Source organism: Condylura cristata, unplaced genomic scaffold, assembly GCF_000260355.1.
Source record: "Condylura cristata isolate star-nosed mole 26May11 unplaced genomic scaffold, ConCri1.0 scaffold00002, whole genome shotgun sequence".
Lineage (NCBI taxonomy): Eukaryota > Metazoa > Chordata > Mammalia > Eulipotyphla > Talpidae > Condylura > Condylura cristata.
This window is the reverse complement of record NW_004567103.1, coordinates 26,295,554-26,308,781: the sequence shown is the minus strand read 5'-3', so window position 1 is coordinate 26,308,781 and position 13,228 is coordinate 26,295,554. Positions and strand designations below refer to the sequence as shown.

The 13,228-nt window shown below is 38.1% G+C and overlaps 1 protein-coding gene across 1 annotated transcript in view; it reads left to right on the top strand.

Annotated features, from left to right (window-relative positions):
• Positions 1-6,684: 6,684 nt before the first annotated feature.
• Positions 6,685-13,228, top strand: part of LOC101628899 (chromosome unknown open reading frame, human C2orf69) — a 12,054-nt gene continuing 5,510 nt past the window's right edge. The window contains exon 1 of the mRNA XM_004674836.2: positions 6,685-7,094. Coding sequence (XP_004674893.1) covers positions 6,762-7,094 — 333 coding nt within the window. The 5' untranslated portion in view covers positions 6,685-6,761. The remainder of the gene's footprint in view (positions 7,095-13,228) is intronic.

The following is a 13,228-nucleotide window of genomic DNA, read 5'->3' as shown; positions in this document are numbered from 1 at the left end:
TTACAACACCCTAAAAGGCCTAGATTGATATCTGATCTAAGGGTACAATATTACTGGGAAATTATATTAAAACTCCAAAAATGGTCGAATATGTTATTTGATAACAAAATAACTGGCAAAACTGTTGTTTGTAGTAACTTAGATCAATAATGAGCCTAATGAAATTTTTAATAATTGGACTTACTTTCAAACAAAAGTAGATTCATGTGTAGTTATAAAGATAAAATGAAAAGAGCCTGTGTACATCACATTCAGGTGCTCCTCCAAAGGTAACATCTTAAAGAACTATAGTAATTTTTTTTTTAATCTCTGAAGTTTACTTTTATCTAATATTGACCATGCCCCATTGCTATACTTTATTTAATGTCTACATGATCGGTTTTACTAGCCCATAGCATATAAAAAAGCGTGTTGTTTATAGGCAATGTATAGCTGGGAAGTTTTTTTTTTGTTTTGTTTAAATCACCTCTGCCAATTACTGTTACTGAATTAGACCATTCACATTTAAATATAACTACTGATTTACTAGGGTTTTGGTCTATTTTAAATTTTTTCTTTGTTCTTTTCCTATCCCTCCACAACTATCTTTCTTTCCTTTTCATTTTTTTAAGATTTTATTTATTTATGCATACAGAACTGGGGTGTAGGCCAGAAGGACAGGGTGAGAGGATTCACCAGAGACAGAGGAGGGAGCGGAACAGGCAGATGGTACACTGCTGGGTACATTGCTGAGGGGAGAAGCGAGCAGGTCAGGAGAGGTGTGCTGCTCCATGTGGATCACCTCCATAGCGGGGGGTCCAACTGGCACTGAAGCAACTACAGCTAGCTTTCAGTGCTGCGCTCTAACCCGTTGTGCTACCAGAGAGGGACACTATCTTTCTTTCCAAAATTCCAGTTTGATTTATCTAAAGTATTTCTGAGTAAATCTCCTTCTTCCTCCTTTTGAATGTGTGTGTAGATGTGATTTTACTTTCCTTATTAACCACTGAATATTTGGTATGTAAGTGACAGTAACTTGTCTTTTTACTTTATAAATTTCCAAATCAAGAGAATTTGCCACATGTGCACCCAACGTAGATCATGTTATCCTGAATTAAGAGTGTGAAAGCATGACTAGATGAGAATTAAGACATTCTGGAATGGGAGAGAATGTATTTTGCATGTGAGGAAAATAAAAATAACTGTCACCAGACAGAAAATTGTGGTAGATTGTAAAAAGGGTTGCAATTCTGCAAAAATGGTTGTACACCTTCTCTATATCTATGCCATTGCAATATAATGTAAGTTTCTCCAAATAAGCAAAATCTATTTTTTCTTCAATCCAAACTTGCTTTTGTTACTTGTTTAGCTAGGAGGAAAAGCCAGAAGTGATAACAAACAAGTAACAAGTCCATGCCGGCTCTTTCTCACCTTCTTAAAATCCTGCCACAATCTCCCTGAGAACAGACCCAGACTAGTCTGCTGTATGGATACACAATCTATTGCCTTAGTTGGCAGACAGACACGATAGACAAATCACCACTTAGCCATGTTGCCAGATAACTATAGGAATCAGCCAAGATCAGTTTACATGGCCCATTCAACACAACAGCTCATCAAACCACTAGACTCATAGAGCAATGATAAATACTATTTTTATAAACCAACAAATTTTAGGTTGGATTGTTATACAGTGTGTTCTGATTATTGATAATGATTATATATTTGGAGAACTGGAATAATTGTCCAACTGACCTTCCCTGACTCCATTCTTTTTTTTTTTTTTAAAGATTTATTTACTTATACAGAACTGGAGTATAAGCCAGAGATGCAGGGGAGGTGAGAGGATTCACCAGAGACAGAGTGGGGAGCAGAACAGGCAGATCATGAAATACACTGCTAAGAGGAGCAGTGGGAGGGACAGAAGAGGTCTGCTGTGCCATGTGGGGCACCTCTGGGGTTGGGGATCAAACTCAAGGGCTGCACGCCGGCAGTGCTGTTCTTTAATGCACCAGACCACCAGGGAGGACCCTTAACTCTATTCTTATTCCTTTCAATTTCTTCTCTACATTGCTGTAACAGTGATCTTTTCTAAAGTATAGAAATGATCATGAATTTCCCTATATAAAATGCTATGATCCCTCCAATTGTTTCGTAGTGAGGTTATGGTTAAAGTGTCATATAATAAAAATCTATTCTTATCAAACACTATTTCATCTCTTTTTATAGTCCTCTTGTATATAAATTTGAAGATTTTTAAATTCCTGGATTGGGAATGGAACCTAGATATGGTTGTTTTAAAATATGTCCAGAAAAGTTTTAACACTCCTTTCTTTCTTTTTTTATAAGTATAATAGTTTATTTTTACATCATTTTGTGCACTTTTTTTTCATCTCAATTGTAATCCCCATGGATTATATCACCGAGTCACCCATGTGCCATCACCATAGTCCCGTGCACTTCCCTCCCCCCACTTTGATCCCATTCCCCACTCTACCCCCACAAAATGTCTCTGGTATATCACTGTTCGTTAGTCTTATTATTTTCTCGCCTGGCCAATTATACGTCTGCTATGAGTGAAACCATCCGGTATTTTTCTTTTTCTTTCTGGCTTATCTCACTAAGCATGATCTTTTCTAACTCCAAGTCGCTGCAAAAGACATGTGTTCCTTTTTTTTTGGTTGCTGAGTAATATTCTATTGTATATATGTACCACATCTTTTTAATCCAGTCATCTACTTGTGGGCATTTGGGCTGCTTCCATGTTTTTCCAATTGTAAATAAAGCAGCAATAAACATGGGGGTGCAGGTATCTTTTTGAATCAGTGTTTTTGTGTCTTTTGGGTAGATACCTAGGAGTAACAATCCTCCTTTCTAATTGTAGAGACTGATTCTTCTCCCCTTGTATATGGTCTGGATTTAATGATGAGGCTTTAATTAGTTACCCTCCTCCCCAGCCCAATGCAACCATTAATCCACTTTCTGTCTTTAGATGTGCTATTTCCAGATCCCTCATATAAATGGACTCATATATATGGTTTACTGTGATTAGCATCTTTCCCTTAGAATAATGTTTTCAAAGTTAATTTATAGTGTTCCATGTATCAGTACTTCATTTCCTTTTATTATTGAATAACATTTTATTATGTGGCTATGCCATTTCTTATTTATTCATTCATTAACTTCTAAATATTGTGGTGTTTTAACTTTCAAGCTATTATGAATAATGCTACCATGTGCATTTGTAAACAAGTTGCTATATATGTCTTCATATCTTGAATCGAGTAAAATTTCTAGGTCATATGATAAATCTATGCAACATTTTGGAAAACCATTAAATTGTTTACCAGAGGAACCACACTTTTTCTATTAGCAAAACATGAAGGTTCCAAGTTTTCTACATTACCACTGACATTATTTAAATTAATGTTTACAGACATGAATGGATATGATATGATGTATCTCATGACACTGATTTGCATTTTTCTGATGTCTAGTGATGTTAAGCATCTTTCATGTCTTTATTGTTTAAGTCTTTAATATGTATCTTCTGTAAAATACTTACCCTTTATAATATTTAAAATTGATTATTTTTTTTAAGATTTATTTATTTATGCTTACAGAATTTGGGTATAGGCCTGAGGTGTGGTAGGTGAAAGGATTCACCAGAGAGAGTGGGGAGCAGAACAGGCAGATTTACTGAAATACACTGCTGAGGGGAGCAGGAGGCAGGTCAGGAGAGGTCTGCCAAGCCATGTGGGTCAGCTCCCTGGCCGGGAATCGAACTCGTGCTGCAGTGGCTTTCGAGAGCTTCATAATGCAGTGCTTTAACCCAATGCACCACTAGGGAGAGCCCTATTCTTGTTTTTACTATGAGTAAAGAACTCTATATACTTTAGGCACAATTCCTTATGACATATGTGATTTTCAAATATTTTCTTCCACATTACAGTTGTTTTTTCACTTTTTATTAGTATCCTTCAAATCACCAAACATTTTTAGTTAGATGACATTCAGTTTGTTCATTTTTAATGTTGACTCTTGTGCTCTTGGTGTCATTTATAAGAAATGTTTGGCTAATGCAAAGTCATGAAGATTCAGTCCTATTTTTTTCTGCCAAGAGATTCATAGTTTTAATTCATACATTTAGGTTTCTGATTTATTTTGAGTGAGTTGTTATGTATACTATAAGTGAGACCCAACTATATCACATATGATAAACTCTACTAATCATGATATAGGTCTGGCCCTGTTATATATAGGAATTTGTGATTTCTTAATATTGTCCTTTACAATGTAAATTAAATCTTTCTTAGATTCCTACCAATATTGCAACTCTTTTAGCTGTTAGTTGGAGTTAATGTAACAAAGTTCTGAGAGCCCCCTTTGGATCCTTGAAGAAGTGTCAAGAGTCCATAGATGAGCTGTAGCCTTTGAGGGACTAGAAGCATATTAAAATTCTTCTGGAGGTTCTTTCTTGATAGAAAGGAGGAGCAAACTGAAACAACTGGGTACAATAACTTTTTTATATGTAAGATCACTTTGCAGTGAAGGAGAGCCCAGTTCTAAGAGAGAATAAAGGAGGGAAGTGCTGGACCACAGTTATTAGTAATTTACTGCTTGGGTCTTCTTGGGAGAAGAAGAGATTGAAAAAGAAAATAGATATTACAAGAATATTGATGGGTATTATGAAAAAAAAATGTTGAGCCAATGACTTACCATGAATGACATAAATATTCCAACTATGCATACACGTGTTAGTTTCTTTGGGGGCTGGAACTTGTGAAAATACTTGACTGTGGGGAAAAAAAACAAAACTGGTGTCTATTTCAGTCTTTTTCTTTACACTGACTTTTAGAACTTTATTTGTATTTCTGAAACACTATTATCTTAGAGATCTTAAGACAACTTTGTAGAATTTAATGTTCTCTACAATTAATTTTCTTTCTGAAACACAAGAACTCTCCATCCCCTTCTATAGTGATAGATTCCATTAAAAGGTTACTCTAAACCACAAAAAATCTAAAGCTGCATTTGAAATATAAGTATATGTTTGGGCTTTGGTGATGCATTTCAGTAATCCTGTACCTAAGAAGCAAAAGTAGCAAGTACGTGATTCACAAAATAAATGAAGGCTATTGGACTAAATATGATTATATATTATTATATATTATTATGTACTTAGCCTCTGTTTCTTTATAATCAGTTATTTTTAGAAATCAATAGGTCTACTTAGTAGTAGTAATTAATTTTTGATTGATTTCACTGTTATGATGTCTGGTGGAATAAAAAATTTAGACTATATTAGGTGAATATATTACACCTCTATGAAGTTATTAAGTATATCTAATAAAATTATGTACTTATTTATTCATTTGTATTCTTTCTCCTAGGTTACTTATTAACATTTGATATGTAGAGCAAGTAAAACAGTATCACACATATCTAGACTCATTATAATTCAGGAAGTGCTTAATTTGATTCCTTCTGTAGAGTTAAAACATAATTTTTATAATTCTCACAAATATCCTTTCCCACATCCTTTACAAGTATATCACAAGCATCTTCCTGTCTTCAATATACATTTGGCCACTCTATCCCTACATAACCAATCACAGATGATTGTTGGCACCTATGATGTTCCTATTGATCAAACAGTCTTTTATAAAAAAAGAATAAAAAAACCATAAAATAGCAAGTCCTGTTGGCTACAAACACCACCCACAACACTGGGTAACAAGTAATGCCTTGGCGCTATCTTCTTTCACCCAGTCCATGTGCCCTTCTTCCAGCTACCAACAGAGATGCATTTCACTTCTATAGTCAAAAGAAAACCAGCCCAAAAGGAGGCACGTAATTTAAGCCACCAAAACATAATTCCTCACTTAACTGTGGCTTCAACCTACCCCACAAATGTAGTCTTTAACTACAATGTGGAAATTTTCTGATCAGTACTTAACGGAAGAAGAAGTAAACTACAAAATCGAGTTTCCAGTGTCCATAGGTAGGTTACCTAGGTCTCAAATAATCCCCTCTTCCTTGCCCTTTTTCTGCCTACAAAAACCTTTCGTTCTTGTTCTGCTTTGCGGAACTCTCTTCTACGTGTGAGATGGTATGCTGCCCATTCACGGTTTAATGAATTCGACTCTGAGAACGGAGGTGGTTGTACTTTTGCTATAACATCGAACGCAACATTCCCTGTGAACCCAGAGATCTTTGTCCATCTACAACGTAAACTCCAGGGTATGAGAAGAGGTAGACTCCCATCATCCGGGTCAGGCAGTTCCCACAGGTTTCTCTAACAAGTTCCTTCTGTCTTTGGGATGTTTCTCTTTAAGGCTGGAAGGGCTAGGAAAAGCCTCCACTGGAAGGTGAGCCTACTCTTACTGGAACAAGATGCACACAAAGCTCCACAGAAATACTGGACAGCGACCTCTCCTAGGAGCTAGGAGTCCTGGGTTCTTGACCGCCTCCTTTCCTCCTCAGGCCGCGTTCTTTCCCAGACTTCCGTCCGAACTTCCCGCCAGGGCAGATCCCACCAATCACAAGCGTCCTTGCCGGGGCCACGCCCCCCGGCCCCCTGAGGGAACGCCTTTCGGCTTTCGCACACACCCCACCTTCGCTTACGCACGCTGCGTGAGGACGTCGGTCTCGACGCCGTCGTCGCCCCGGAGCTGACTCCCGCGGGGGCCACTCCAGCCGACAGTTGGGCGGCCTAGCGAAGTCCCTCCCTCAGGACCTCCCCACCCCACCCCCTCGGAACCGCTCCCTCGCGGCGACCCATGTGGGGGTTCAGGCTCCTGCGGTCGCCGCCGCTGCTGCTACTGCTGCCGCACCTCAGAATCGTAATTGCCGCGTCCTGCTCTCAGGCCGGAGTCATGAACCTGGACGGCAGCGGCGGTGCTCAGTGCTCCCCCTCGACCGACGGGCGCCGGTCGCGGTGCCTGAAGCTGTCCGCAGTGCCGGGGGCCGACCCGCAGCGCAGCAACGATTTGCTCCTGCTGGCGGCGACTGGGGAGGGACCCGAGCGGCGGGACCTCCCTGGGGGCCGGGTGAAGGAGGAGCCGCAGCCGCCACCCCAGCATCACGTTCTCTATTTCCCCGGGGACGTGCAGGTAACCTGGGGCCGGCCTGGCACCTGTTCCTTCCTCCTGTGCCTGTGGGTGTTCCTGGAGTCCCTGTAGCTGGCGCCCGGCTCCTCGCCTCGCTTGAACACACCCACACGCGCTCACGGGGGTGGCGATTCCGTTGTTCCGCGAAATCCCAAACCGCCCCTTGCACACCCTTGACCCCCTTCGTCATGGGGCGCCAGAGGCATGGTGTCCTTGGAGGGTTACGACCTCGCAAGAGTCAGTTCCCCGTCCAGGCGTCAAGGGAGTGGATTTTGAGACGCAGGAAGACTGACACAAAACGTGCATTTTTTCCCCCTATAGCTTGGTTTCTCAGGAAAAGAAGAAAAGAGGGGAGCAGAAAGGGGGGACAAGGGAGGTTTTTAAATTAGCACGTAGTGTTAAGTCCCTGCCAGAAACGCTGGCAGTCATTTAAAAAGCAAGCAAGTTAACAAAAATCACTATAAGGGTTTGACACTTCGTAACCCCAAGAAAGGAAGAGGGGATGGAAGAAAAGGGAGGGTGTTTATTAAGCATGTCAGTTTTCTGATACACATCTAAGTTCTGTACTGTTGTGTGTGTGCTTTTAGCATTATTAATTTTATAACTGCTGGCAAATACCTATAGATGTGTTCTCGTGGAAAAACTTATCTTAATCAAAAACTGACAGGTAACCATTAGCTGTCTGTGGCCATTGAAGTTAGAATTAAGTAAAATTTAATAGAATTAAAAAGCCAGTCCGCAGTGGCACTAGCTGCATTTCAAGTGCTAGTAGCTTTGTCAGGTTTGTGTGTACGGTAGTAGACAAACACAGAAGGTTTTCATCTTTATAGAAGGTTCTTTTAGATAGCGCCAGTGTAAACAGGTGAAGTTAGAATACAGCTAGCTGCTTTTCTTAAACCATGAAGTAGCAGTTTATTGATATTGATGCCTTTTCTGTTTATGCCCTTTTGTGAACATTTTTAAAAATGGCCTGGCATTGCCCATAGTGATTTCAGAGATTTGTGGGTCGGCTACTGTGTGCACCTACAGTAATGATGATGATAGTGACAACTAGCTTTTCTTGATAAAGTGTGCCAGCCAGATTATAGCACCAGTCTTCAGATGAGTTCTAAAAAGAGTGCCAATACAGTTAGCGTAATAGCGCTTCTTATTTGACGTCCACTTCTTTATGTAGTCTGAAATTCCATTAGCTTTTTGGACAGCGATACACTTGATTTTTGCAGAGTATGCTCTAAAACTTAGCTCCTTTAGAGAAGAGATACTGTACAATGCATCACATAGCTTTGAGGCCAGATTTCCAAGTTAAGCCCTGATTCTGCACTTTTTAAGCCATGACATCTCAAGGCAACTGTTAAATCTTTCTGTATTACAGCTACCTCAGCTATAAAATTGGAATAATCACTTACAGGGTGTCAATGAGGATTAAATATGTGAACACCAATGACTTAGAATCCCTTCTTATTTTTCTGGTTACATTTTTAATTATTGGAGTACCTTGGCACTCAGTTCTTGAACTTTTCCTCTACCTTGTTTTACTCCCTTAATGTTCTCAGTCTTGAGGTTTATATAATATCTGCACTCTGATAACCCTCTACATCTGTGTCTGTCTTAGACATTCTCCTGAAACTAGGTGAACCAATTTCATGTGTGCTGTTTCCTTTTGGATTTTTTATATTGCAAACCTAAAAGTCTTTGGTTTTTAGCCCCTTTAAGGCCTGTTCTTTCCATAGTTTTCTTCATCTGTTAATGGAAACTAGTCCTTTTTAACTGCTTGAGTTAGAAGCCTTGACTGTAACTTTAGTTGTCCTCTTTTGCATACCTCATCTCAGTCAATAATGTGACTTTTAAATGTATCTAGAGGTGATTATATTTTAAAATGCACATCAAATCATGCCACACTTCTCAAAACTCGATAGCTTCCGTGTCATTCAGATTAAGAGCCAGAGTCTCTTAGCAGCCTACCTGTGTCTTAACTTTTCCACTCTTACTTTCCTGTACCCTGTTCTGTGTTAATTTGTGCTGGCCACGCCAACTTCATGGTAAAAGCTTTCCAAATACTGCTTGGATCAGTCTTCCTGCCAGTTAGGGTTCATTACCTAATCTGTTTCAAATCTTTACTCAAAAGTTGCTTCATATGAGTGCTGGCACATAGTAGGTGTTTGAAGATAATTTGTCTAATGAATGAATATACATATAAGTTGCTTTGGATATTACATAAAGTACTTGATAAGTCTTGACTGCTATTAATGAAATGATTTTAGACTCATTTCTTCTGTATCTTATGCTTCTTTTGAGCATAATGTTTATCCTTTTGAAAGCAAACCTGTATGATACAGTGTATTGAGCCTTTTGGAACCCTTATTTAGGTATTACATATTGATTCATAAGCATTTTAATATCTTTTATATTCCATGTGGATAAATATTGAATGGAGTCCAACAGAACTTTGGAGAGTTCCATTAGAACTCTCCAAATTAGACCTAATTGTCTATGTAATTTTAAATCCAAATTGCCATTACTCTCCTGATGTTCTTTTTGTACTCGTCTTTTGTTCTGTCTTTTTTAATTCTGGGCTTGTGATTTTTATCATTTTGTATTACAGGAAAAGCTGAGGACATTCTAATTCATATCTCTTTAGATACCTTAAAATGTTTCTCTTATCAGTACTGATTTTAGAGGATTAGGATTTTTTAAATAGGTGCTTTCCATTTATCTCTTGAATGCCTCAGGGTATAAAATTGTACTTATCTCTTTTTTAAAATGTAAGCTTACAACATGATGAATTTTGACAGATGTTATAATTATGTGACCATCACAACAATCACATTATGCATTTCTATCACTTTAAGAAGTCCCACTTTGGTTAGTCTCTCTTCTCCACCTAGGTAGTCACTAATCTGCCTTCTTTCACTGTGGTTTGCCTTTGCTAGAATTTTATTAATTAGGAATCATATCTCCCTGTGTTTTTTTTTTTCACTTAACATAATACTTTGTACATTCATTACTACCATTGTCTGTATCAGCAGTTTGTTCATTTTTATTGCCATTTAGTTTTCTATGTGGTTATATAATTTTTAACCCTTTCAGTAGTTTATGAAAACTTGGATCATTTCCAATTTTAGCTCTTAAAATTTTTTGCTTTCCTAAAGGCTAGAACATATAGAAGCCTGTGCCCTGAGTGTGTCTATGTTCTAGAGTAGAAGCCATGTTTCTCCTAAGGGCTTTCCTTTCCCACTCACACTCCTGTCAAACTCAGAACATTCTGACACCAGATAAGGGGTTTTCCTCCACATCAGATAGTTCTCCTTTATACCACTATCTAGAGTTAGTGTCAGATCAGACAACTTAAGAGCTAAGTCCCACAACACTACTACTCTACTCCCACTTCAGATGTCAATCTTCAGTCTCAGGTTGTCAAACATACTTTTCACTAAGTGGCTGTAAATCAGAGTTCCCAGGACCCCTTCTCAGATTCTGTTAATATTTTAGAGGCAGCTTACTGAAATTAGGAAGAACAATTTACTTACTGTTTAGAGGGTCAGTATAAAAGTGAATCATACTTGGGCCCTGAAAGCTGGACCACACGGTGCCTTGTCTCAGTGAGGAAAAAATTCAGTGTTGAGGCCAGAGTTAGTTAGAAAAAAAGTTTATTGTCAGATAAAAAGGACAGGAAAGCTCTCTGAGCAGAGAAGGTTCCTGAGGCTATAGCTCCTAAGGGGCAGGAAGCATGGATTTATATACTTTTGTTGAAATTAAGGGAGTTAGTTGGGGGGGGGGGGGCGGGGAGAACATTAGTACTCTGAATTGTGTTTGTTGGGCAGGCTCTCACCTAGATGGTTCTGACCATCCGTAGAGTCCAGGAGTCAGGGTCTCATTGGCTGGAGGGTCTCTTTCCTAGAATGTGGATATGGGGCTGCCCTTGGTTCAAGCAGGTGTTGCTCTATGGTGTGGGGCAACCTACAGAATGTAACATATTTCAGAATGCTATCTTAAGGCCAGGGCCCTAATACTCTAAACTGACTGCTCATCTTACTCCTTCAAAAGGATGTATAATGGTTACAAATAAACATCCAGATGAAAGAGATGCATGGTGACAGTATGTGGGGAGATGTGTGGACCTTCTATGTCTCTCTGACCTACACCTCTCCTAGCACTTTGTTCATAAACCAAGAGGCTTCCTAAACCCACACTTGGAGCATTTTTATAGAAGCTTCATGACATAAGCATGATTGATCATTAGCTCCATTTCTAATCCCTTTCCAGAGACTGGGAAGTAGGGCTGTAAGTTCCAAACTTCTAGTTCTGTGCTTGAAATTAAACAGAGTCATGAAATCTTGTATTCATTTGGTCTCATTAACTAAATAGCTATATAGTTTTTAGAACCTCAGTTTCCTTTGCTGTAAAAAGGATTTAGATAAGTCCTTTCAGATCTAAGCTGTGATAGTTTTCTATCACACATTTCTGGATGTACAGAAGGTGATGTCAGAATCCACAGAAAGTTAAAATTAGCTTCTGGGAATTTAGCATGTCATCTTAACATGACAAACTATTAATATTAATGATGTAAAAACTCTTAAGGAGAATTTGATAGCCTATTAGGACAATCATCAAAGGACATGAACAGAAAATTAACAAAAGAAAAATAGTGGCATGGATTTTTTCATAATGCTAATGGTTAAGGATGTGGAAAAAAACAACTTTTGTTTACTTCTGGGGGCAGTATAAATTGTTATCAATTTTTCTGATAGAGTAAAAAAAATTATGAATATCTATTAATATAGAATTATGCCTGTATTTTTAAGTGAAAAACGATAAGCTTGAGGGAGAGGTAAAAACATGCTCATAATACATACTTATGTATGTGTATGTACACTAAAGAAAACTAGTCTACTAGATACTAAAATTTTAATGATTACTGGTTGATGATTTTATGGATTATTTTTTGATCTTACGCCTTTGTAAATTTTTGTGGCGAGGATTAATTACTTGTATTAGTTTTAGTTTAGAGCACAATGGACTACAGTGGAGGAATATGGGTGTTTTGTGGTGGGAGAACTAAAAGAGAAGAGAAACCCTATATTGTGAAAAAATTTACAAGGATATAAACTAAGAGTACCAAACTGAAAAAAAGGTTGCTTTAAATAAAAAAAAAAAGAAAAAGAGAAGAGAAACCCTATATTGTGAAAAAATTTACAAGGATATAAACTAAGAGTACCAAACTGAAAAAAAGGTTGCTTTAAATAAAAAAAAAAAGAAAAAGAGAAGAGAAACCCTATATTGTGAAAAAATTTACAAGGATATAAACTAAGAGTACCAAACTGAAAAAAAGGTTGCTTTAAATAAAAAAAAAAAGAAAAAGAAGTCCCCTTTTCATCCCTTTTACTCCAGTCTCATTTCCTTTACCCTAAGGCTATCACTGTTTGACATATCTTTCCAGAAAGTCTATGCTGATGTAAACTTTTTTAAAAAATGTATCATAGTATATAAATTTTGTTTTTTACTTATTTTCTTTCCTTTTTTTTTTTTTTGGTGGGAGTTTTATTTTACATCCTCTACAAGTAACCCATTTACATCCTCTACAAGCTTCCTCATTGTTTAGAAGCAAAAATAACCTTATTTGCATATATATGCAAGTATATCAACAAGATGAATTCCTAGAAAGCTAATTCCAGGTCAAAAGAGAGGTGCATTTAAAATTTCAATACATATAATTTATGGTTCTTAGAAATAAGGAAAAAAGTTACAGCTTTCTTTCACGCTCTGTATCTAATTCATCAGCAAATCCTGTTGATACCTTCACAATCTATTCAGAATCTTGCCTCTTCTTACCATCTTCACCCTGGCTCAAGCTATCTCCTCTAGCCGTTTATTGGTCTCCCTGCTTTAACTGTTTCCACTTTACACAAAGAAACCATAATAATCCTTTCAGAATGTTAGATTATATCATTGCTCTGCTCCAAATCCAACCTGAGCAAAAGCTGAAATCCTGGTGGTTGTCTTACAAGGTGTGATCAGCATCTCTCCTCTCCAGTTACCTTTCTAACCTCCCTGGCTCTGTATCCACCCCATTAGGGCCACATTGGCCTCATTGCTTTATCTTAGTTATGCCACGCTTATTTCCCACTTCAGTGCCCTTT